Source organism: Sinocyclocheilus rhinocerous, unplaced genomic scaffold, assembly GCF_001515625.1.
Source record: "Sinocyclocheilus rhinocerous isolate Xijiao unplaced genomic scaffold, SAMN03320098_v1.1 scaffold2021, whole genome shotgun sequence".
Taxonomy (NCBI): Eukaryota; Metazoa; Chordata; class Actinopteri; order Cypriniformes; family Cyprinidae; genus Sinocyclocheilus; species Sinocyclocheilus rhinocerous.
In genome coordinates this window covers 31,445-55,580 of record NW_015662687.1, presented here as the reverse complement: position 1 = coordinate 55,580, position 24,136 = coordinate 31,445, and the positions used below count along the sequence as shown (strand labels likewise).

The window sequence follows — 24,136 nt, the reverse complement described above, 5'->3', positions numbered from 1 at the left end:
AAATCATAATAAAGCACAATGCTACTGTGAATTCATAAACGCTACAATTCAATTAAATAAACATATGCGATGCAGGTTTAATATGTGCGCTTTAATTATTTACATGCGTGTAGGTTACGTACGTGCGTGTCAGAGTGGCTCCGTTCACAGTAAATGCTGCTCCACACGAACGGTTATCATTTACATGTGTGAAGCGTCTCTTTGCAAATTGCTGTGAGTTTGGCTTTATTACATCTGGGAACGCAACGTGCGCCATTTCATCAGATTTGTAAGGTAAATAATTTATAAACCTACGCAAACACAGGCGAACACATCATTATCTTTCTCAATATGCTAACTGTTCATCGCAAATTCAAAAAAGTTTAAACCGTCGCTCTGAGTTACACGTTTTGATGTCCACATTAAAGAAATTACAGTGGCTGTAGCATTTCTGTCGTAAAGAAATGGCCAAATATTAAAGATTAAGTGGACATTTGGGTAACACTTTCTATGAAGCCTGTATATATAACACATTATAAGGGTATTCTTAAGGCATTATAATGAATGCATAATGCATTATAAAAAACCTTATAATATGTTGTATCGTCTGATAAATAATCATAACAACAATTATAATACATTGTAATACTTACGCATTTGTGGTTATAACGTTTAAGAGTATGATTATTTATAACACACAATTAATACCATATTAAATCCACTTAATTTATAATGGATTATCTCATATCGTGACAGTGTTTATTTAAGATCTGCACAGTATCTTACTCTATCTTGTGAGAGGTTAGGAGTGGTTGAGTGTTTTTGAGTGTTTCCTGTGAGGTTAATGTTAATTTTGCTGTGAGCTAGTTTAAAATCAGTTGAAATACTTTCAAATTATTGCATTATTATTTATATATATATATATTTTTTATATTACATTTTATTTTGATGGTCCCCTTAGTCTATAGGCAACTTTGCAACTACATGCCAACTAACTCTCATTAGAGTATTAGTAGACTTTGGTTAAGTTTGGGGTTGGTAGAATAAGTTGACATACTTGCAAAGTTGCTTATAGTCAGTTGAATATCTGTTGGGGAATCATCAAAATAAGGTGTTAGCAGATATTTAGCAGACATACTACTAATACACTCCAATGACTGCTAGTTGACATGTAGTTGCAAAGTTACTTATCAACAGTTGTCTTAAAGGGTACACTCAAAATAACCATACTGATATTACAAACAGTTCAAAGCAAATGTGTACACATTCATCTGATCTGATATCTGATCTTATGGCTGTAAAAAAAATATTATTATTGTTATTAGTAGTATTAGTATTATTATTTATAAGTGGTCTTTGTCTGCTTTAAAGGGGTCATATGATGCTGCTAAAAAGAACATTATTTTGTGTATTTGGTGTAATGAAATGTGTTTATGCGGTTTAAAGTTAAAAAAACACATTATTTTCCACATACTGTACATTATTGTTTCTCCTCTATGCCCCGCCTCTTTGGTGTTTCCATGTTTTCTACAAAACAAAAAAATCGAGGGGTTATGACGTCATTGGCAGGCGACACAATGACACGATGGAAACGGTCCGTGTCACTAGTTAAAATTGCTTATTTCTCTGGATTTAAACATTCTTCTAAACATTTGGGATAATGTAAGTACACAAATCAGCATAATATATAACGCTGTTCTAGTGGTTTTTGGATATTTTAATTTAAAAAAAAATCTTACTTACATATTGTGCCTTTAAAGCAGACAAAGACCACTTATAAATAATATCACATTATAAAGCCTTTTGGATGTTTTCATGAAGACTTTGTATTTGTCATTTTACAGTAAAAACACTAATAAGATGTTCTAAGTTACTGTGAAGATCTTAAACAATGGCAAGACATGAGACGATAACTATGGGAAATATAATTCATTTTAACTTAAGTGAATGCAACATGTTCATTGTGTTATAAATCATATAACCACAAATAAGTAAGTATTATAATACATTTAAACTGTTCTTATGATTATTTATGAGACGATACAACATATTATAAGGTTTTTTATAATGGATTATTCATTCATTATAATGCCTTAAGAATACCCTTATAATGTATTATAAATACAGGCTTCATAGAAAGTGTTACAGACATTTGAATTAAATGTTTAGTCAATATTAAACATTAGATCACGCAGTGAAGTGTATAAACAATCGTCAGGCCGTTGGCGCCCTCTGCAGTCATTTGTTATAATGCGTAATTATAATGTGTAATGTTCTATTGTTTATAATACATTATGTATTTTAACAGTTTTGTTCAATAAAACCATAAGATTACTTGCTTTGTATTATAAATACAGGCTTCATAGAAAGTGTTACAGACATTTGAATTAAATGTTTAGTCAATATTAAACATTAGATCACGCAGTGAAGTGTATAAACAATCGTCAGGCCGTTGGCGCCCTCTGCAGTCATTTGTTATAATGCGTAATTATAATGTGTAATGTTCTATTGTTTATAATACATTATGTATTTTAACAGTTTTGTTCAATAAAACCATAAGATTACTTGCTTTTGATACTTTATTTAAACTAATTATTATTGCCTCATTGCTATTATCTATATGTACTTTAAGTCATTTTAAAGGCGATTGCTCACTTAGGTCTATTTTTATTATCACCAAAAAAATAATTATCCGATTACTTGATTAATCGCCCGAATAATCAACCGATTAATTGTTAGTGACAGCTGTAATATAAACAAAACAAAACTACAAAAGAGAAAAAAAATACAAAGATAAAACCTGATTCAAAATATTCATAACTATAATAGTATCTCAATGATACTAAAATATCACTGATAAGGTGGCATCTGCGCATATAATCACAGTCCTCATAGAGATAACATTCTGTAAACAATCCCACAATCTTTCTGACGGGGATCTGGTGTTTATCAACCCTCTGTGGGACAAAATAAACAAGATTTATCTGCTGACAGTGTAAAGACTCCCGCTCAAGGGCCTGGAAGTGATGTTAAGTAAACATCTCTATAAATGTCTTCTTTTTAATTACGGAACATTAACAAATACTGACGTGTCAACAGCATGTTAATCAGAATGAATGCCCAAGTAAACATTTATAAAGCTCTGAATTTGGCTGTCTGGGAGATCGCGGTTACCTGGCAGCACCAAGACAGCGGTGGGCCAGCCACTGGAGCCAGAGAACTTCTTGAGCTCGGTCCAGCTGTTGATGGTCTCGTGAACCAGAGCTTTGGAGCCAAGCCCAGAGAAGTGCATCGAACGGCTGGGGATCAGCAGACGGAGGACATCTTCTGGCTGTGCTGTGCCACACTGAGGATCAAACTCAACGGTCATCCAGCGAACGCAGTCTGGAAAGGAAACCTGGAAACCAGACAAGGGGAATGTGATTAAACCACTCTCATGAAGGTAGACTGGTAGTACAGCATCTCAATTTGTAACAAGCTGACTGCATGTTCTGGGTGGTTGATTAGGGTGTTGCTGGGGATTTTATTGGGTGTTCTGGGTGGTTGATTAGGGTGTTGCTGGGTGGTTGTTTAGGGTGTTGCTGAGGAGTTGGTTGGGTGTTCTGGGTGGTTGATTAGGGTGTTGCTGGGGATTTTATTGAGTGTTCTGGGTGGTTGATTAGGGTGTTGCTGGGTTGCTGTTTAGGGTTATGCTGAGGAGTTGATAGGGTGTTCTGGGTGGTTGATTAGGGTGTTGCTGAGGATTTGATTGGGTGTTCTGGGTGGTTGATTAGGGTGTTGCTGGGTGGTTGTTTAGGGTGTTGCTAAGGAGTTGATTGGGTGTTCTGGACGGTTGATTAGGGTCTTCTGGACGGTTGATTAGGGTGTTGCTGGGGATTTTATTGGGTGTTGCTGGGTGGTTGTTTAAGGTGTTGCTAAGGAGTTGATTGGGCGTTCTGGGTGGTTGATTAGGGTGTTGCTGAGGAGTTGATTGGGTGTTCTGGACGGTTGATTAGGGTGTTGCTGGGGATTTTTTTGGGTGTTGCTGAGGAGTTGATTGGTTATTCTGGGTGGTGGATTAAGGTGATTATTTTGATTTCTTTTTTTTAAATCAAAACAGTGGTAAAAAAACACAATTTCAAAATTCACTGCAATTAAAATAATTAGCAAAATGTGCACAAAAACCATCATACAGTATTTGAAAGGTTCCCTACTATTTGAATTGCAGTTTACGCCACCTTTGTGTCTTATGTAAAAGGTATTTTCTGTTGCTGCATTAACATGTAATGACTGATCGGTTAGCTTATGTGGTTTTAAATGTCTAACTACTTTTTTATGGTTGTCAAAAACAATCGGACAATGTTAATATCGAGTCCTGTAATCAGTTTCTAAAGTGTTATGGGTGGTTGCTAGAGCATTGCCAAGTTATTCTTGTTAGTTGGCAGGGTGATGTAAACAGGATGCTAGATAATAAATAGCTAGATTTGCTAGATTTTACCTTATTCTGTTGAATATTAGGAAATGAGAACTAATGTACCTTGTACTGGGTGACTGCAGCCTGCTTGTAAGGGTGATCACTCTCTATGACAGCATAATGATTAGAGGTGGTGCAAGCTGACAGGCCCTGCTCCGGCTGGTTCCCAGTGGTGCTGTCTGTGGACTGGTTAGGATTGAAAGCAGGAGGGGCATATTTCTGGTTCAGGGCAGAAACAGCTGGAAGAAGTTCCTGCACCAAACCAAACACCTCCACCGCAGCCTAATAGAAGACAACAATTAGAGATTTAAAACAGTTAGACATCAAGAAAGATATTGAAAGAAAAGGGGAACTAACAACACTTGACTTGGCGGAGGAGACATCATCACATCAAGAGCCAAAGTTGCCAATTACAAAAAGAAAAACTCCCTTACCTTAGGGACAGAGGCAGCCACAGGACCAATGTATGCCAAAATAAGTGGAAGCAGCATTGAGAAGAGACTGGAGGAACTCAGGAGTTCTGGAATGTCTTCAACTGTGGAGATATCAGTAATGTCAATCAATCTATATCCAACAGAGTAAATCTCAAAAGTTAGCAGTCTATATATATTTATAAAATAATTGTAATAATAAAAAAATTAATCTATTATTCTTGTCGTGATGACTCATCAGACTCTCATGCTGTAGTGAACATTATATTTTATTTACATTCTGGTAATAAGAATGAGATCATTTACATTAGTTTAATTTAATGATTAATTTTCAACCAATAGCAGATGGGTATGTTTTTTGGAAGCCTAAAGAAGTGATCCTCACCATCCACAGCAAAGGCCCTGTGGAGGAGGTCTTTGGCCGCCCGTACCACCACACTGACTACAGAAAGAGCACGACTGCAGTTCTTGTCCTCTTCATTGGCTTTGCTTAACAGCTGTGACTGCAGGTCGCCATCATATTCACTCCTGTAGCAAACAATTGGAGTCAATAAGATGTACATCCTTCATAATTAAGATTTTTTTTTAAGGCAGAGGAAGGAACACGGTACAGACCTGTAATAGAGAACCTGAGGAATCTGGCCTCTGGTCTGGTTGGTGCCATTGCTGCTCAGGCTGCAGGTGCTGAAGGTGAAGGCAACTCCATCAGAGCACTGGACGGTGGTCATGCCTCCATCCCCATTGGCTGTGCGGCTGCCATAGTTCCGCAGGCGGACAGCATATTTCACATTCTCCTGCAACATCAACAGGGTGAAAGTGAGTTTGCGCTGAAGTGAAGTTTATGCTTCGCGTGATTCATGTGTAGAATTCGCAGCACCTTCAGAGGAACAGCTTTGTCCAGACGGATCTCAGCGATGTCACTTGGGGAGTCGTCAGTGCTGTAAGTCCCTTTGACCAGTTCTAGAGACGTCCATCTGTGGGAGTGGGCGGAATCTCCAGGGTGCTCCGTCTGAGCCTGATAAAATGGGACAGATGGACAGAACAGGAACACAGAGAAAAACAACAGGGTAAGACATCAGGACAACTCATTCACACGCTCACACTTGAAGGAACGGTTGAGGAATGGTGAAGGAAAAATGAGTTTGTCTCAAACAGACTTGGCACCAAGTACCATATTTTTCAGAATATAAGTCACTTTTTTTTATTGTTTGGAACAAATATGCACACACAGACATCATATCAGTTCTAGCACTGCTAACTTGACATCGCAGCCTTTTCATCAACAAACAAAAATGCAGTCAACCAAACAAAGTTAGACAACTCAGTTTAAATTATTTGTTGTACAGTAGGGCTGTGCTGGACATTGTGACAGTGCCCCATCGTGGTGGTACACCAAACACATTTTTGCCCATGTGAAGGTTGCTGTTTTTTGGGACAGAAGTGAAGAACAAAGTCATGTTTACAATAGTTTAGCAACCAAAGAGTCCTTAATATGGAAACAGTTGGATATGTGCCAAACTGAGAGGTACGTGGGCCCACAAATTTGGATTAAGTTCAGTTTTGTATTCTGTTTGGCGAGCCACACACCTTTTTCCCACGATTTTAACAATATTCCATGAGTTGTTGTACTGGACTAAACATCTTCTCTTCTCAAATTCTCATCCTCTGTCTTTATTGCAGGGGATTTCTGTTTATAGTACAGGATTTCAACATTTATTAAAGTTTATTTTCCTCTTCTCATTCACTTTTAATCCCTGTATTTTCATTCTTTAATGTGGTAAAGTAGAAAAACGCTGTTGATCAGCTATATTTTTATTTTTTCAAAATCATTAATTTTTGGAAGATATTGGTCAGTGCAAGAAGTCAACTGACCGCGAATTAGAAATGACTGGTGACTGTGTCCGTACAGAAATGTTGTATCTTTTGGTTTCAGTTTTTATTTCTCTCTGTACAGCACATTTCCCACACGCCATATTTCAGTTTCTATTTCAGTTTGTTTAGGCTTGGTGTTTATAACAAATGCCACTATAATTTGTTTATTTTATAACTATATTTTTTTTATTCTTGTTCCGATTACCATTAAATTAAAGGGACGGTTTGCAGAGTAAGAGCAGCTAAATTTAAATTCATGCTTACAGTGCTTGTAAATGTTTTATTTACTAGTATTTCACATCTCTGAATGTTGTATTAATAAAATGCGACTGATACACAGATGTAACTTAGCTGTGTTTTTTTTCTGTCAACAATGCAATTTAGACCCAGTGTAGCTCATGCAACTGATTAACCTCAGATGCAATGTTTTTTCCAGAAAATACAGTAATTTAGTCACATGGACTACTTTTATGATACTTTTCTGGTGCTTTATTGGATCTAGACAGACATGGGCACATTACACTCTTGTTGTACAGAAAGGATCTGTGTGAAGAAAAATCCTCCTTTTATGTGCCACGTTAAAAATAACAGGATATGGGTATGAAACAACATGAGGTTGAGTATTGTTGTTTATTCCTTTAACAGTCAGAAGTCTAGCTTCCATGTGGCATCAGGTGATGAATACAGCAAAAGACTTACATCATCAGCGAGCACCTCCAGCTCATGCTCATGGATGCCTCCTCCTCCGTACACACAGAAACCCACCAGCACCACCCCTGGCTTGTCCACCGTGAAGCAGATGGCATCGGGGGAGCCGTTGCCTGTGTTCCAGCTGCGTCCTTGGCTGGTCTTAGTGAAGCGGTTGGGGGTGGCCTTCACAGAGTGCAGGGAGTTCAGCCCGTCCAGCTGCACAACAACAGTAAAGAAGTTTCAAAAGTGTAGGCAAGAATTTACATTTAGTGTAGATGCAATTTTACATTTTAAATTTGTTTTGGAATTGCAGCACATTAAAGGGATAGTGGTGTCATTTTAGGGTGAACTGTCCTTTTAAGATGAAGTGTCACTTATTTTCCCAGCAGGTGGCAGCAGGCCAGATAACTGAGGGAGGATGTTTTTGTTAATTGAACAGGAGCCTCCATGAGAACCACCACCTAAAACCATGCTTTTCCTGTGATACTGCAAACGGCCAAAACTCTGCTAGCCCTCATATGATTTATATTCCACCTTTAGAAATGGACATTGTTACAGAGAAGTAAAGCAGCTGTAACACTCTCCATAACATACTCTAATAGAGCATGACAGGCCAGTTGCTATGGCAACGGGCCAATGGCCTTTTCCCAAGCGGCCGGAGAGAGACGGACTGCAGTAGACTGTTGTGGTGCTGTGGAGGACACACCTTTGCTCATGACTCAGCTTCTCACTACAACAATCCTGCATGAGCAGGCCTACATGGAGCCTTCTCACTTTCCATTTTTACGCTGATTTTGAGAAAAAAATATACAGAACTCAAAGGATTTAAACAGTAAAATGTTTAATGGAGTTGGAGTAGTACAGTCTTATTGATCAGATTGCAAAATATGTAATCAAGTCCAGGTACTAAAAATAATTAAAAAATTTTTTTTTTTTTAAATGTAATTAAATTAAATAATAAAAAAATTAAATTAAATTAAATAATATTAAATTAAATTAATGGTTAAATTAAAGATCAGTCTTTCTACAAAACAGTAATATCAAATCAAACTGACAGCAACATTAAATTGTGTTAATTAAATATTATTATATATTAATTTATTAACTTTTTAAAAAATATTATAATGCTTTTATATTTTGAATATATCTTTAAATACTCTAAAATATATTACATACGAAATTCAATTTTTTTTGTCTCACACACACAACCACATATAGTATGACATGCAGGTTTTTCAACTCTGCAGATACAATAAAAATGACCATAAGAATAACATAGAAATAATGTATAAAATTGACAGAAATGAAATTATATAAATTGACATAAATCAGAAATGTCCTGGTTCAGGGCTAAATAGTCTGAGGGGAGAAGCTTAAATATACAAATATATAAATAAATATTAATACATTGAAATGTATTATAAATATATTACAAATAAGTATATTAAATAGAAATATTATTAATATTTAATTTATTTAAAACTATATTTAATTTAAATAAAATAATATATTTATATTAAATATAACAATCATGTATTTAAAATATTATTCATATATTAATATTTTAACATTGTAAATATATTATAAATATTTAAATATATTTCTTTATATATGTTTATATCATATTTACTTTAAACTTTATTTTAATATAAAACTTTTAAATAAAGGGCATGCTTTAAACTTTATTTTAATATAAACCTTTTAAATAAAGGACATGGGACAGGGATGTTTAGAACTTTCTGGATGTGCAGATCTTTCAGTGGATCTCTATGGATACAGATTCTGCGTAGGATCCTGTCCATGAGAATCTGATGAAACGGAGTGATATAATTTCTCCTCCATCATCTAAAAGCTATTTATGGCCAGCCAGTGGCTGTAATGCAATTAGAGTAGCAGGCGAATGCTCTGCGGACAAAGAGACGAGGAAGAGTGTGTGTGTGTGTGTGTGTGTGTGTGCGGATGAGAGGAATGAGAGGGAAGCGGGAGATTTGTCCTTCTAACCTCAGAGCCGAGAGCAGAGGCAGTGAGCTCACTGACGATACTGGCCAGCAGGCCACAGGTGTTGGACACCAGATGAGGAGAAAAGAGCTCAACCTCCTTCCTCAGACTCTTCCTCACAGGAAGCACCACAATGACAAGCATCTTCTCCAGAACCTCCCGGAAAGTCGTCATGCCCATGAGATTCTCTTCCGTCTGATCAAAATACGATAAAGAGAATTTTGTAACTGCTGAGGCAGATGAACGTCTTTTAATTTGAAAAATGAGGGCTGTTAGTACTCACGTGGCTGAGTTTCTCCATGTGTGCCACCAGCAGGGGGAAGCGGTGAGCGAGGGCAGAGTCGTTCTCAGTGCTGACCTGCTTGACGAGGGAGCGCAGCAACACCTCCCCGTCGTACGCGATGGGCAAGACGGAGGTCAGCTTGACCGACGTGTTACACAGTGCTGACATCACCGCGGCCAGCAGACGGCTGCTCGACGTGCGGAAGTTCGCCTCTTGAATGTCCTGGAGGTCAACATGAAGGTCAATGTTATGATCAGTAAAGCCTTTGCTGTAACTAACCGGACTGTGTGTCTGATAACAGTAGAGTGATAAATGTATCGCTCAGAATGAACGTCTTTTAATTTGAAAAATGAGGGCTGTTAGTACTCACGTGGCTGAGTTTCTCCATGTGTGCCACCAGCAGGGGGAAGCGGTGAGCGAGGGCAGAGTCGTTCTCAGTGCTGACCTGCTTGACGAGGGAGCGCAGCAACACCTCCCCGTCGTACGCGATGGGCAAGACGGAGGTCAGCTTGACCGACGTGTTACACAGTGCTGACATCACCGCGGCCAGCAGACGACTGCTCGACGTGCGGAAGTTCGCCTCCTGAATGTCCTGGAGGTCAACATGAAGGTCAATGTTATGATCAGTAGAGCCTTTGCTGTAACTAACCGGACTGTGTGTCTGATAACAGTAGAGTGATAAATGTATCGCTCAGAAATTTGAAAAAGAAAATATATGGAGGCTGTGCCTCTTTTTCTGAGAGAATCTCTTTGATTTAGTGTGCCATTGGAGATATTTTAGAGCTCCGATTCATCAGCTCTAAATCTGTCTGGAGGCTCATTTGCAGTGTGAGCTGGGAACTGAAAGTGGTTCAGCTGAAAAAGCATCTCTGTTAAAGAGGCTCTTTAGGTTAATGTAAAAAAAAACAAGTCACATTTCACCCCCAAATAAATCTAAGAAAAAAATATTTAATGTAATTTGATTTCATTTTTTAACACTTTTTCCAAAGTATTAACAAAAAGCTTAATTGAATTGCAAAGTTGTACATTTTCCCCCTTATATTAACCCTTTCAATCAAAATAAAATATTCATAAAAATATGAATCATTACAACACAAAATAATTACAATATAATAATAATAATCATTGTAATAATAATAATGAAATGTATAAATAAGTAAAATTTTACAAATACACATTTACAAATTAGCATAATATCCATATAAAGAAAAATGACAAGCATATGTTATGCTACATGTATCCTAAATATTTAAAAAGAATAATAATACATTACATTTTGCATTATACAAGTTCTTTGATTTTTTTTTTCATATTTTTATTACAAGTAGGCGCATTTCCCCCCCAAATAGTTATTCTGTATTTCACATTATTCTCAATAGTGATTATCAATAGTTTTCCAATAGTGTAATAAAATTACTATAATGCTTCATATAATTAAAAGCAGTACATTAACAAACAATAATTTTTTTATGTTTTAAAAGAATAAATCATTATTTGGTTTTGCATTAGAATAAAGGGAAGTTTTGGGGATTTTTTTTTTTTTACTTAACAGTCAAGAAAATAATTTCAGTGAAAAACAATAATGGCCATATAATAGGCCTTAATTTGATTTATCCAAAATATAATTGATTTTATTTATTTATTTTTGTGAAATTAAGACACTCTTGACAGGTTTATTGAGATTCATCCAAAAATGAGGCCACATCAGTCGTTTGCGGATTTAAGAACAGCTTTAAACTGTGACTCTAGAATCTCTGCTGATGGTGATTACCTGGTCCAGGCAGTTGAGCAGGTCGCAGAGGCAGGCCCACTGCAGGGCCGGCGTGGGGTAGAACGAGTGGAAGCAGGCGGTGAAGGTGTTGTGGCACTCTTGCAGCACGGCCTCCAGCAGCGTGAGGGGTTGACTCAGATATCCCTGCGGGTCGTTGTCCAGCTTGGTCAGGCAGTTGTCCATCCCCTCTGACAGGATCTTCTTCAGAAGGCTACGTGTCTTTCCTACACACTCCGCCAGCTTGCTGGACTCCTCCACAACCGCTTTGGTACTGGCTAGATAGGAGACACAAACAGGCAGTATAAGACACAATGCAGATGCAACGTGGACCAGACAGTATGATGACAGTGGGTCCTAGTGACCAGTTTTAGTATCACTGATATACGATTACAGTGCTTCTTGCAGGTTTTATAAAGGTAAATGTAAGATTTTTTAAAAAACCTTTTTAAGGGAAAGTAAAGGAATATATTGAAGGGAACACATCAGTATGTTCTCTAAATGTAAATATCTAGGGAGCAGAAAATGAGTTGTATTAGAAACACTTCAACATTTGAAAATACAGCTTCCAACAGATCTCCATGTTTTAAATAATTAAAAACAAAATCCTTAAAGCTTAAATAGCTCTGCTCCAACCACTAGAATATAGAAATAACTTTTCCTGTAACCTCTGATCACAATGTAAAAAAGTGATGTTGTTTTTCAGTATTTTTGTCTTGTTTTCCAGTGCAAATGTCGAAAGATTATTTACTTGACAAGAAAACTGACATAAGAAGTCTTGTTTTCTGTAAAATTCATCAAAATTATGTGTTTATGCTTAAAACAAGAATACATTTGTGCCAATGGGCTAAGAAAAATCAACTTAATTCAAAGGGAAAACAAGTTCTCACATTCTTTTTAGGATATCTGTTCTTGTTTTAAGCATAAACTCACTTTATTTTGACTTCATTTTACATTTGCATCTCAAGTAAATGTCTGTATTTAAGAATGTTTAGATATTTGCAGTGGAAAACAAAAATGCTCAGGAAGATTTTTTTTGGCATTGCATCCAGCATTCAATGCCACGACTTTCTGCTCTGATTTAAGACCGATTTAAGACCCCACAGAAAACCCATTATTGTTTTAGTTAATATTTTGAATTCGATTTTATTGTAATATTTTCTGCTTTCACTTTATTTTTTGTCATTTGTATTAGTTTGTTATTTTCTGAAATATATAGTTTTTATTAACTTAAACTACACAAAAATGAGAAATGTGTATATATATATATATATATATATACACACACACACACACAAGTAGTGAAAATGTTTTTAATGATTTTAGTTAATAATTTTTGAAACTATTCCTTAAAAACTAGCATCTTTAACACTGGTCCAAAGCTGTCTTCCTCTTCATTACATGTGCTTAAAGGCCTAGTGAGACATTAGACCCTGACAATCAATATAGACTACATCTGTAACTCAAGGGAACTCCACTTGTGACACTGACAGTCCGACTCAGCAAGAAGTGACAGCACAGATTCAGTGAATAACAATAAGTCCTGGTGACAAGGTCTAGTAGTACAGTGTCAAGAGAGTGACAGCAGTGCTCAAAATCAATGTGACTTAGGTCGGCATCCCTCTAGCTGGTTTTTCAGTCAATTTTCAGTTGTTAGCTTTACTTACACAGCTGCTGGAGTAACAGAATAAGTGAAAGTGGCCTGTCTTGAGTGCAAGATTTCAGCAAAAATAATATGCATATGAGATATACCCTACAAAAACCGTGCTATTTCCAAACAGCTAATGGGACGCATATACACATAGGATGACTTGAGGGCGAGTAATTTGTGGGCTAATTTTCATTTTTGGGTGAACTAACCCTTTAACATTATGAGCAGAAATGGCATATAATACCAGAAATGGGGAAGATTTCGCAGATGTAGACGCGTAACAGTCGCAGGCAGCAAGTCCCCACAAACCGCAGACGCTCCAGGTCCAGAAGGGTGGCTGTGAACTGGAAACCCTTCAGGCCCCTCAGTTCCTCCACCCCCAACACCAGCGTGGTCCAGCTCCAGTGCAGGATACTCAGCAGAGACTCAAAACAGTCCTGAGTCAAGAACAAACACACCACTGGGAAATTAACCAAGGAGCTGACCTATTATTAACTTGGTTTGTTCGTTTGACTGCACAAAGCGGATAGGCCGCATAGAAAAAAAGTGCCAACAGTCAAGGGATTTCCTTAAAGAATAACAAGCAATAAAATACACTGAAGTATAAACCCTTCAGAATTGGCTGCTGTACATCTGTTGCTTGCCAATTTTTTTTTCTTTCTATTTTTTACAGGGCATAAGGAAATTATATGGAAATTCTAACTAGTGTTGCTAACATATCCTTTTCAGGAAATACCAGGTCAAAATATCAGCACGAGCACATTTATGGGTCAATGACAAACAAGGTTACTAGAGGAGATATCTAAATATCTAATATCTAACGTGTGACAAGTAATTGTATATTTATGTCAGTTTCATACATAAAAAAAATAAATAAAAATACATCCAAACAAATTTGGATTATATCACTTCAAATGGTGTAACCGTCACATAAAACGTAACATCACATAAACATTTTCTGAACACACTGAATACATGTGAGTGTATAAATTTGATTCATTTTCAATATATTTTTTAAATATATTTTCTAAGCCCAAAAATAATTTTCACAAATATTATGAATTTTTGAATTGCGTATATTTTGATGTTTTCTTGTTTTCTTTAATAACCCAACCATGTCAAAAAATATCAAACTGTCAAAATGTAAGCATTAAGTTGGTTGATATATTATGTAGATAATGTCAATATATTATGTAAGTTGATTTGGCAAAATCTTTTTTTTATATATATATAAAAAAAAAGAAATAAAAAAAAAAATACAAAACTGCTTCACTGCTTGTTTTAAAACAATTCAAGAATTGCAGCCTTTTAAACTTTTTTTAATATTAAAATCACCGTACTGTTACACCACCTAGACACAAAATAGCAAACAATAATTTTAATCCATTCACCTAGTTCTTAGAAATCTTATATTTGTCAGTTTTATAGATTTTCAAAAAACATTTACACAATTTTCAGCAAAACTTGGATTCAGTAACTTGTGGTGTAACAAGTAAAAGAAATATTTTAAGTAAGCATTCTCCGTACCCTACATTTTCATAGAAATGGCATTGTATATGAGGAAATTATTAGATCTGAAAATAAAATGTAAAAAACTAAATTAAGCTTCACATTATTGGCCCATGAGCAGTCAGTATGTTTTCGTGCACATACCACAGACACGGTCCTGGCGAAAGAACGCTTTAGGATGTGCACAGGCTCACTGGTCTGCTGCTTTCCTTTGGATGCGTTACCATCATTAGAGGGCAACCTGGAAAATCAGAACGAAACGGGCATGTGAGAGAAAGAATACACCTGATACACCAAAGGAGCCAGTACAGAACTAAAATTCCTCGTGTACCTGTACAGCAGCTGAGGTATTTGTCCAGCATTCACATCAGTACCATTGTTTGATTTCTTTGAGCTCTTGAACTGAAAGACCACTCTGCAGGAGAGAGTTTACTATGATTATTATCGTCTTTACAGAATTACCATGCTATAATGATCACACAATCACAGCAATACGTGTGTTTGTACCCGTCATCAGTAGTGATGGTGGCCTGGCCGTGGGAGCCGCAGTCACTGCTGGGTCCAGACACACGAGCCCACGCCACATACCACCAGCCCAACTGCAGCAGCACAGGCTCGTCGAACATCATGGCGTACTTCTCCCTGCACACACAAAACAAAAGATCACAAATAACCACAGCAGTCTTTATGAGCCATGTGTGCTCAGTCTTTTAATCAGCTGGTGTTTTGGTGATTTTTAACCAATATATGAAGTCAGTTCTCCTCAAGTTCTCACAGGTGTCCTAATAGAGGAAACACAGATGTAGAGAATCACATTAAATATCAATATGATCCACCAATGCTTCACAAGTCTTGATTTTCCAATCCAAAACGTAGACATTGGCGCAACCGGTCATGTGAGTTTGATCTGTTTGTCATTATTTTTGCAGTTTTATTTAGTGACGTTAGCGTGCAGACACTTCAGTTTTAATTGTTGCATATGCTTGTAGTTTATAATTGAAGAGTGTTATCAGTCACAGAGTGTTTTAAATCTTCTGCTAACCTTTATGTGACTCAGTGAAGCTGCCAAACGGAGCAGATTGTGTCAGTGCACACAACAGCTTGCAGCCTTCGGCAATGTCGGGGTATTCATAGCAACAGTGTGGCTGATCTGTGATGCGACTGTCATTCGGCACGCTGCATTGAGCAGCCGCGTTCAGTTTTTAATTGTAGTGTCTGTTCTCCAACTGAACTAAATGATTATTATTATTATTATTAAAAAATCAAAAAGACTGTGGGGGCGGTGCCGCGGTGGCGTAACCGGTGTTACGGGTCAACACCGACTATCGCAGCAAGCCTAATTAACAGTATTTATTATGCATCTCAAAGGCACTATAAATATTAAATATACAAAAATTATAGCTATGAAAATTACAATAGTATATAAATACTACTAAAATCTTTGCCCATTTTAAATTAAAATAAAAAAACTAATAACAATGACAAAAGCACATTGCAAAAATACTAAAACGTAAACGAAAATGAAAAAATAAACTAGAACAAAAAATAAAAGCAAATTCAATATATATATAAAATATAGACTTGCTGGCATATTCAATGCTGGTCAAAAGTTTGGGATCAGAACAATTTTTATTGTTTTAAAATACAGGGAAAAAATGTAATATAATGAAATATTATTATGATGTAAAATAAAATTTTTCTATGTTAATATACATTCAAATCTAATTTATTCCTGTGATGCGTTCAAAAGTTTGGGGTCAGTAAATTTGTATTCTTTCTTTTTTTTGAAAGAAATTAAAACTTTTATTCAGCTAGGAAAACATTACAAGTCTTACTGATCCCAAACTTTTGAATGGCAGTGTATATATATGTACATACACATAATCATAGCAATTATGTAGCAGCACTCAATTGATGTGCATATCCATACCGAGCAGCACAGTCATATGCCAGAACATCTGTCTCGGCCAGCAGGTCTCCATCAGTCTCATGGTCTCCTCCATCTGGCCCCAGCTCAAACAGCTGCAAACAAAATCACAGCTCTCAATCACAAACCAAAAATCATCAAACTCGTGAAAATGAAGTGGGCTGAGGGTCAAACCTAAGAAGATAATTAGATAGCACCTGACCTTGATTTTTGCAGTGTACTCCCCTCGGCCACCAAAAAGACCCAAACCCCCTAACAAGATGTCAGCATCGGCGCAGAAGCGAACGGCCTCCACTGAGTGGGCAGAGTAACCCCAGCCTCCTCCGTGACCTAGAGAAAACATTGAGCAAAAAACAACACATCAATCAAATGCAACCTGTACTAAAATTAGCAAACTTTTATTGCTGAAGGTTGCCGAGTGGTTCTATTTTCGATCTTAATGGATGTTCTAATACTAGACATCCTGACGTTACCGATTCACATAACTTTTGAATATCTGATGATCACATACTGGATGTATCGCTCATGTTGCTGGAAGTTGCTATATGTGAATGTGCCTTAACAGTCTAAAACAGTATTTGGTGATGTAACAGCTGTATGATTTTTCATGAACTCACTCTCGAAGCGGTTGACCACGCTGTAGTCCTCTTTAGAGTAGACCTTCATCACAGCCTGAGTCTCTTCCTCAGCACTGGCCACACCCATCTTCAGCTCCTGCATCACAGCCAGTGTGTCCAGACAACCTGCGCACACAGCCAAACAGAAGAACTCACACACTTCAACTTAAGACTCCAATGAGAGGGTTTTTTTATTAATTTTTTTTTTCCCTCTGAGGTCCACTTATAAATGTTCATTTAAGTTTTTTGCATCAAAACATTTTAGTCATAATATAGTTTATTCTGATCATTTTCCACTTCCGCTATTACCTTTAGAATTAAACGGTTAAAGTTCAAATCTATTGCTATTTTGCCTCCACAAACGACAGTTTGTGTTGTTCTATAGTTTATAAGTATAATATGTTTTTTTAACTGCTCAATCCGCCAATAATAGCCTTTTTACAAAGTAAGATCTTGTTGAAAATAAACTTCACATCACTGCCAATAAAAGATCATTATCACTGCTCATTATAATTAAAATAATTAAAAACGTATTATAATCAGAATAATTAAATATTATAATAATTTAAAATAATTTATTAATTATAATAATTAAGCTCATTATAATAATTTAAACTTAAGCCACTCATTTGTAACGGTTATGGGCTGGAATACACCACAGAACTTTTAAGATCTGAACAGATCTGAACAGACCTTGTTGGTAGAAGATGTATGACACATCAAAACAGTATGTGCTCTAAAATCAGCTCAAGATATCAAACATTTGATCTCTGACTGGATAGAGTCATAGTCTGAGGCTAAAAAGAAAAGACTACATGGTTTTCTGTGATCTGGCAACTTCAACTGAGCAAAATCTGCAGACTGACTGAAGAATCTGCAGAGCATTAGGTGCTACACACAGTCCGAAAAAGTAATAGTTTGCCTGATTTTACTCTTTTCAATTGCTTTTCTGTTCAGTATTAGAATAATAGCATCTATCCTACTACTTCTGAATTACTTTCACCATGACTGGATGAGCCAGGTTTCTGAATAGTTAACAGGCATGGCTGACGTGTAAATGTAGGTTATCACATGCTCAAGTATATTAATCTCTCAGTAAGCTACAAAAATGAGAAGGAGCTGTTTTTGCAGCTTTGTCAGTTTTAATAAACTCTCTTTTTTAACTGGAGAAGAAGTTCTGAAAGTTACAGTGTGTTTTCACAGTAAAATGATCTCTCATTCTCAAAAGATAAAGGAAAATTTGATCTGACAGACACAAAGCTCAAAGACTGTCCTCTTTCTTAGACAATGCCAGTCAACCAGCTCCATTTCCTCTCTGCCCAGCTGATCTCAATCAGAAACAGCTAGCAAGCTTTGAATGTTCTGCCATCATGTGACTTCATTCCTGACAGGTTTTGAGATCCTGCTTGACAAGAGAGTGCTGTGAACTGCACATTAAACAGCAGTAAAGCTGAGGTAGAGTGAGCGGCAGTGACATGCTGTTGTCGTACCCAGGATGTGCAGCGCTCCGTTGGAACGGGTGGTGGTGGTGTGGGAGCCCGAGGGCAGAGCCAGCTCAGGACTCAGGATGCTGCAGAGGGCCTGGATGTCCGAGGCAGTGGGCACACGGGCGTCTGCTATCACCGCGTTATAGCAGCACATCTCACGTGTGGAAGGCAGAAACCTGGAAGAACAGCGAGACGGCTTGAAGTGAGAAGATATAGCTTGGGACAAGAGTTAATGCAGCACGTCATTCATTTTTTACCAATATTTATTCATTATGATTTTTCGTCCACTGAAACCCTGAGAAACTGTGTACAGTGTTTTTTTAGGTGACATGATCGTAATGGCATTTATTATGAGTCAGCTGACTCCAGATGTGCCTCACCTCCAGATGACATCATAGACGGGGTCCAAACAGAGGCCGAAACCCTGGAGATCCTCCTGCTCTGAGTCATTGAAGGTGCGGCAGCTCCCGTCCAGTTTGTTGATCAGTAGACATTTGAAGGGAGGAGGCTCAGATACCGATGTTGGAACCAAACCTAGAGAGACCAGAATGGGAGGAAACAGTCAAAGGCTTTAACGGGAGACACAACGCATAGGCCTTTTAAACCCCACCAGTGAGTCAAACAAGAGAGCGTACCGATGATGTGCTTGCTGGCGAAAATCTCGGAGGTGGCCAGGATGTGGGAGTTGATTAGCGCCTCGTCGATTCTAAGGAAGGTTTGATCACCGCTGGCCCCGATCCATGTGGCTTTTCGGCCGTACTTGGCGCCAATGTTGGGCATCGGAGAGGGCTTGGCGTTCCAGTAGGGCATGTCTAGGATGGGCCGTCCTAACTGCCCTTTCTGTTGAGACAACATGAGATATATCTTCAGGTTCTTAACCAACAGACAATCAGGCCAAAAATGGATGGATAGAGAGAACAAGTTCTGCTTCAGGAGGAAAAAGATAACTTACAGAGAAACTCCCGAACGTAAAGACCTGTCCATCCATGAGAAGCACTGCAGTGTGGTTACTGCCTGCCGTCACCTGAGTACTGGGGCCGGGCAGAGCTTGCACCAGAGTGGGAGACCCCCTGTGTGTTTGGATAAAAATCAAAGGAGCCATGTTTTTTTTTTTTTAAGTTTATTTTACTGATTTTTTTTATTTTGTTGAAGTTTGTTTGCTATCAATATTAATTTTAGAACATTCAATATTTTAATTAATTAATTAATATAAAATGGCACATAAATAAAAATAAACAATTAAAATAAATAACTTTCAAATCAAATAATCATTTAAAATGAATTAATGAATAATTATTTATATTCAATATAAAATAAATAAAATACATAAATGTATATAAATACATAAAATAAATTCTATTAAAATATAGTAAATAAATAAACAATTAAAAAACCAATTAAACTATTAAACAAGTAATAAATTCAATTCAAATAAATAACTAAAATACACTTAAAATCAATTAATAATTTTTACAAATAAATATAAAATATTTAAAATAGTTATATAAATAAAATATATACATATATAAATACAAAATAAAACAATTAATCATTAAAATAAATGACAATACTAAAATAAATATCTAAATGTTAAATAAATTATTTAAAATAAATATATATTTAGAAATGTAGAAATTTTACAATAAATAATTATATTAATAAAATACAAAAATACATCAAATTAACAATTAAATTACTTAAATACAAAAAATAATACAATTAAAATATATTAAGCCCCTCATTAAACCCTCATTACCTAGAATTAACATCTCCATGCCCAAGTTGTCCATGCTGTCCATAACCGAAGGTGTAAACATCTCCATTCTCCATTAACACCACTGCCAAAAAAACAGGTTTACCATTACAAATGGACATATGACTTCAATTCAGACTTGGCATATCAAAAAACAGGAAAATCAAATATTGACTCAAAGTAATGATGGGGAAAATGAACAATGGCCTCCTGTCACATTATCAAGGTCAGATGTGATCTTCACTCACCGGAGTGATGGAAACCGCAGCTGACCTGCACGGCTCGCAGCTCACAGTCGAAGTGTACGGCCCCGGGAGGATATGTAGTGATCTTACTGGCATCTTTGTCCCCGCGTTCACTGCTGCCATCTGTAACACAGAACAGAGCGTGAGCCTGTTGGACGGACGGTAAAGGGCAGACGAGGACAGTGAGAGATGAGATGGAGCCAGTGAAGCCGGGGGCTGTTAACGACCTGGGAAGAGAAACGATCTGGTGCCTCAGAGGAAAGGAGAAAAACAGAGCACAAATGAAATATTGGCATGCGTGGACAGAGGCAGAACAGAGCAAAGCAGAGAAGATAAACTGAGGGGGAAGTTGTGATTGTATACAACCTTAAAACACTCTCTATCAAGGGTTAATAAAAGAGATTAGGCATTGATCTGTGGCACAAATCCAATGAGGGAACAGAGCAAAAGTGGGCTCCTTTCGATCCACACGGATTAAAATAGTGTAGATCAGGAAATGTGTCACGAGTGCAGATCTGTGTCCCAATGAATGTCTGCATGCAAAAATATACACATATAATATATTTTATGGAACAGAACATAGTGTTACATCTAAACCAGGGTTTCAAATTCAGGATTCAGAGCAAAAATGCCACTAAAAGTGACAAAAATGCCACACAAACGTAAAATAATAATTAAGATTTGATAGAACATTATGAAATGTATCTAGTGATGGGTTTAGGGACATTTTATCGTTTTATCAGTTAGATGATATTTCACATTAACGGACTGTGTATTTTGATATGGTATGAAGAAAACCACGTCCTCAAAAACATATAAAATGCCCTTACAATAATGTTTAATTACAGAAAAAAAAACGGTATAGGAATAGAAATTCCCAAATATGGAATTTCTGTTTTGTGTCATTCCAAAACCTATTTGCTGTTATTTTAGTGGTTATTCGTTGATAATTCACTAATATTTACTCCCAACTGATAATATTCAGTGTTAATTATAATGATAATATCCCCCTTCGTCGAAGCTCTGAAATCTTATTTGCGTAAACTCAAAACCCACACTGGTACTTACAGGCGTCATAACTGTTTGTGACATTATGGGAATTATACTGAATGGATTATGATATTCAACAGCTATGATGGGAGAGGATGGAAAATAAAAGTCTTTTTTGTCATTTTTGGAGCTTGATAGTTACTAAGAACTAGGGGTGTCACAATATACCAGTATGGACAATAATTGTGATTGTGTAAAAAATTAAATACTGATATCTTGTTAATTCGACACATATTATTAATACATTAAATAATCCAGTTCTGGTAACTGGTTCACACTACATCATGGTTGTGTTGGCGATATTGCTCCATAACACTGGTCTCCACTTGTCATGAAGCGGAAAAAAGAAGACAACGGTGACGTAGCGTGAAGCTACTACTGCCACAAAAAACCATGCTGGCGATGACAAGACACTCAAAGTTCGCTTTCCAGTCGGCGAGTTTTCGGATTCGGGTGTTAGACTGATCAACAGTAAGTTATTTTTGCACACTACACTTGTGTTTACAGTGTGATTCATTAGATATAAAAGAGAAAGCATAAAATGAAGTTGAAGATGAATTGACTGATAGCATAATCATTTATATTTTCTTCCCAAAATGTATGAAGATATCATGATAACATTGTTCATGTCAATACTTTTGGCAACAACAGAGAAGAGAAAATCTGATATCTTAACAGTCGTACTATGAACTGCTGTTGTACAATAACAGCAAATGGGTTTGGAACAACATGAATGTGAGAAAATAATGAAATTTTTTTAGGTGAACTATTCCTTTGATAAAAAAAATCTCTGATATTGACCTAGATACTGGATTGGCTGCATTTGCCAAATATTCAGATGGAGATACAGCATGGGTATTATTTCAATGTTTCTTAAAATAACTACAAGGCACACTGTTCTATTTATATTGGCCATGCACTAGGATTTATTTTAAGCCCTTGTGAAAACTAAACTTGACACAAAATGAGATGCAATTTGCTATTTTAAGCAAAAACACCACATTCAGTCACTGATTTCCCAATAACAGTTAACACAGCGTGACAATTCTCTAGTCCCACTCCAGTTGAGAAAAAAAGAGCCGTGATTTATTTAATAGTGATCATTTTCAACAGACAGCAGGATCTAATTGTTCAACAAAGCAATGAACACAGCATAAACATATGGCCAACTGACTATTATGTTAGAACAGAAGAGAGGTAGTCAAATAAAGTAAGTTCTTTATTCTTTCACCAGAGAGACAGAGGAAGAGACGCAGACAGAGAGAGAGGTAACTGTGTCCAGAGAAAGCTGGAAGAGGCGGTAGAGTAGAGTTTGTCGAAGGAAGGGAGAGAGAGGGGCATCATGGGGCTCCAGGTGGAGTCTGTAGTGAAGACCGCAGTACCTTTGAGTTTCTCCTGCATTAGCTTAAAGGCCTGAAGGGGTCTTAGTCTGGCTAGCACCTGCTCACGCTGGTTCATTAAAAGGGGACCAGGGAAAACAAGGGGGCCTATGGGGGGAAAGAGAAACTTTCACATGCATGGGGCAAAGGATCTCACAAATGGAAAATAAATAGGGATGCACCGATACCATTATTTCAGAACCGATCCAATCACAAAAATTCTGAGTATCGGCCGATACCGATCCGATACTAGCACAGTATTTTTTATTTATTTTTTTTTTAAATCAATGTAGAATTTCTATACCTCTGTGTGTTGACCAGATCATCACTGGTTTGTGTGTGTTAAATACAATCTACTACATATAGACAACTTCACTATACAGAAAAATAACAAATGAAAAAATAGACAATACATATCAAGTATAATAACAGGAACATTGAATCATCTTGGAGAGAGTTTCATCGTCTTGACTGTCGTAACTGAACGCGACGCACAGATTGAATGCAGAATGGAGGATGACAGACAGCCGCAGCGGAGAGAAGAGTTTACGTGTAAACTTGTATTTAACGACTTTATTCATCTGTACCTCACATTAAACTATGGAACGGCTTCAGAACACTTGGAATGTAGTGCATGAAAACTTTATGGTTCTTTATAATGTTTTTGTGCCTTTCTTGGGGCTTAACAATAATACAGAATAGTATATGCTGAATATCGGATTTGGATCGGTCTCGTCTAACCGATACCCGATCCGGCAGAAAATTGCAGTATCGGATCGGTGCATCCCTAAAAATAAAACATGGTATATAACACATGGTATATTATGAGAACACAAGCGAGAAGGGAACATCCACAAGCAACCCACACCCAGAGGAAAAAAGCACATGTGAGGTAGAAGGTAATTCTGGCAGTCTGGATGATCGGTCCGTTTTGGAGTATTATTAAACCCAGAGGAACATTTTATGGAAAATGTATGATGTGCTCATAATCAAGTTTGTATATAACAGAATGAACTTGAGAATGGATTATGATTAGATGTTTCG

The 24,136-nt window shown here is 36.9% G+C and overlaps 1 protein-coding gene across 10 annotated transcripts in view; it reads right to left on the bottom strand.

Annotated features, from left to right (window-relative positions):
• Positions 1–24,136, bottom strand: part of LOC107728238 (MYC binding protein 2) — an 80,162-nt gene that overhangs the window by 49,593 nt on the left and 6,433 nt on the right. For 8 of the 10 annotated variants that reach the window (XM_016538339.1, XM_016538340.1, XM_016538344.1 and 5 more), the window contains 24 exons: positions 23,096–23,200; positions 20,667–20,786; positions 20,422–20,503; positions 19,618–19,735; positions 19,301–19,505; positions 19,046–19,199; positions 18,669–18,841; positions 17,179–17,304; positions 16,764–16,891; positions 16,565–16,656; positions 15,142–15,276; positions 14,966–15,049; positions 14,779–14,875; positions 13,370–13,562; positions 11,478–11,752; positions 9,707–9,928; positions 9,427–9,618; positions 7,435–7,641; positions 5,741–5,878; positions 5,479–5,657; positions 5,249–5,391; positions 4,867–4,967; positions 4,496–4,714; positions 3,154–3,376 (listed from right to left, as the gene is read on the bottom strand). In XM_016538339.1, coding sequence (XP_016393825.1) covers positions 3,154–3,376; positions 4,496–4,714; positions 4,867–4,967; positions 5,249–5,391; positions 5,479–5,657; positions 5,741–5,878; positions 7,435–7,641; positions 9,427–9,618; positions 9,707–9,928; positions 11,478–11,752; positions 13,370–13,562; positions 14,779–14,875; positions 14,966–15,049; positions 15,142–15,276; positions 16,565–16,656; positions 16,764–16,891; positions 17,179–17,304; positions 18,669–18,841; positions 19,046–19,199; positions 19,301–19,505; positions 19,618–19,735; positions 20,422–20,503; positions 20,667–20,786; positions 23,096–23,200 — 3,711 coding nt within the window. The remainder of the gene's footprint in view (positions 1–3,153; positions 3,377–4,495; positions 4,715–4,866; positions 4,968–5,248; positions 5,392–5,478; positions 5,658–5,740; positions 5,879–7,434; positions 7,642–9,426; positions 9,619–9,706; positions 9,929–11,477; positions 11,753–13,369; positions 13,563–14,778; positions 14,876–14,965; positions 15,050–15,141; positions 15,277–16,564; positions 16,657–16,763; positions 16,892–17,178; positions 17,305–18,668; positions 18,842–19,045; positions 19,200–19,300; positions 19,506–19,617; positions 19,736–20,421; positions 20,504–20,666; positions 20,787–23,095; positions 23,201–24,136) is intronic. The other 2 variants (XM_016538341.1, XM_016538345.1) reach the window with 1 other exon arrangement.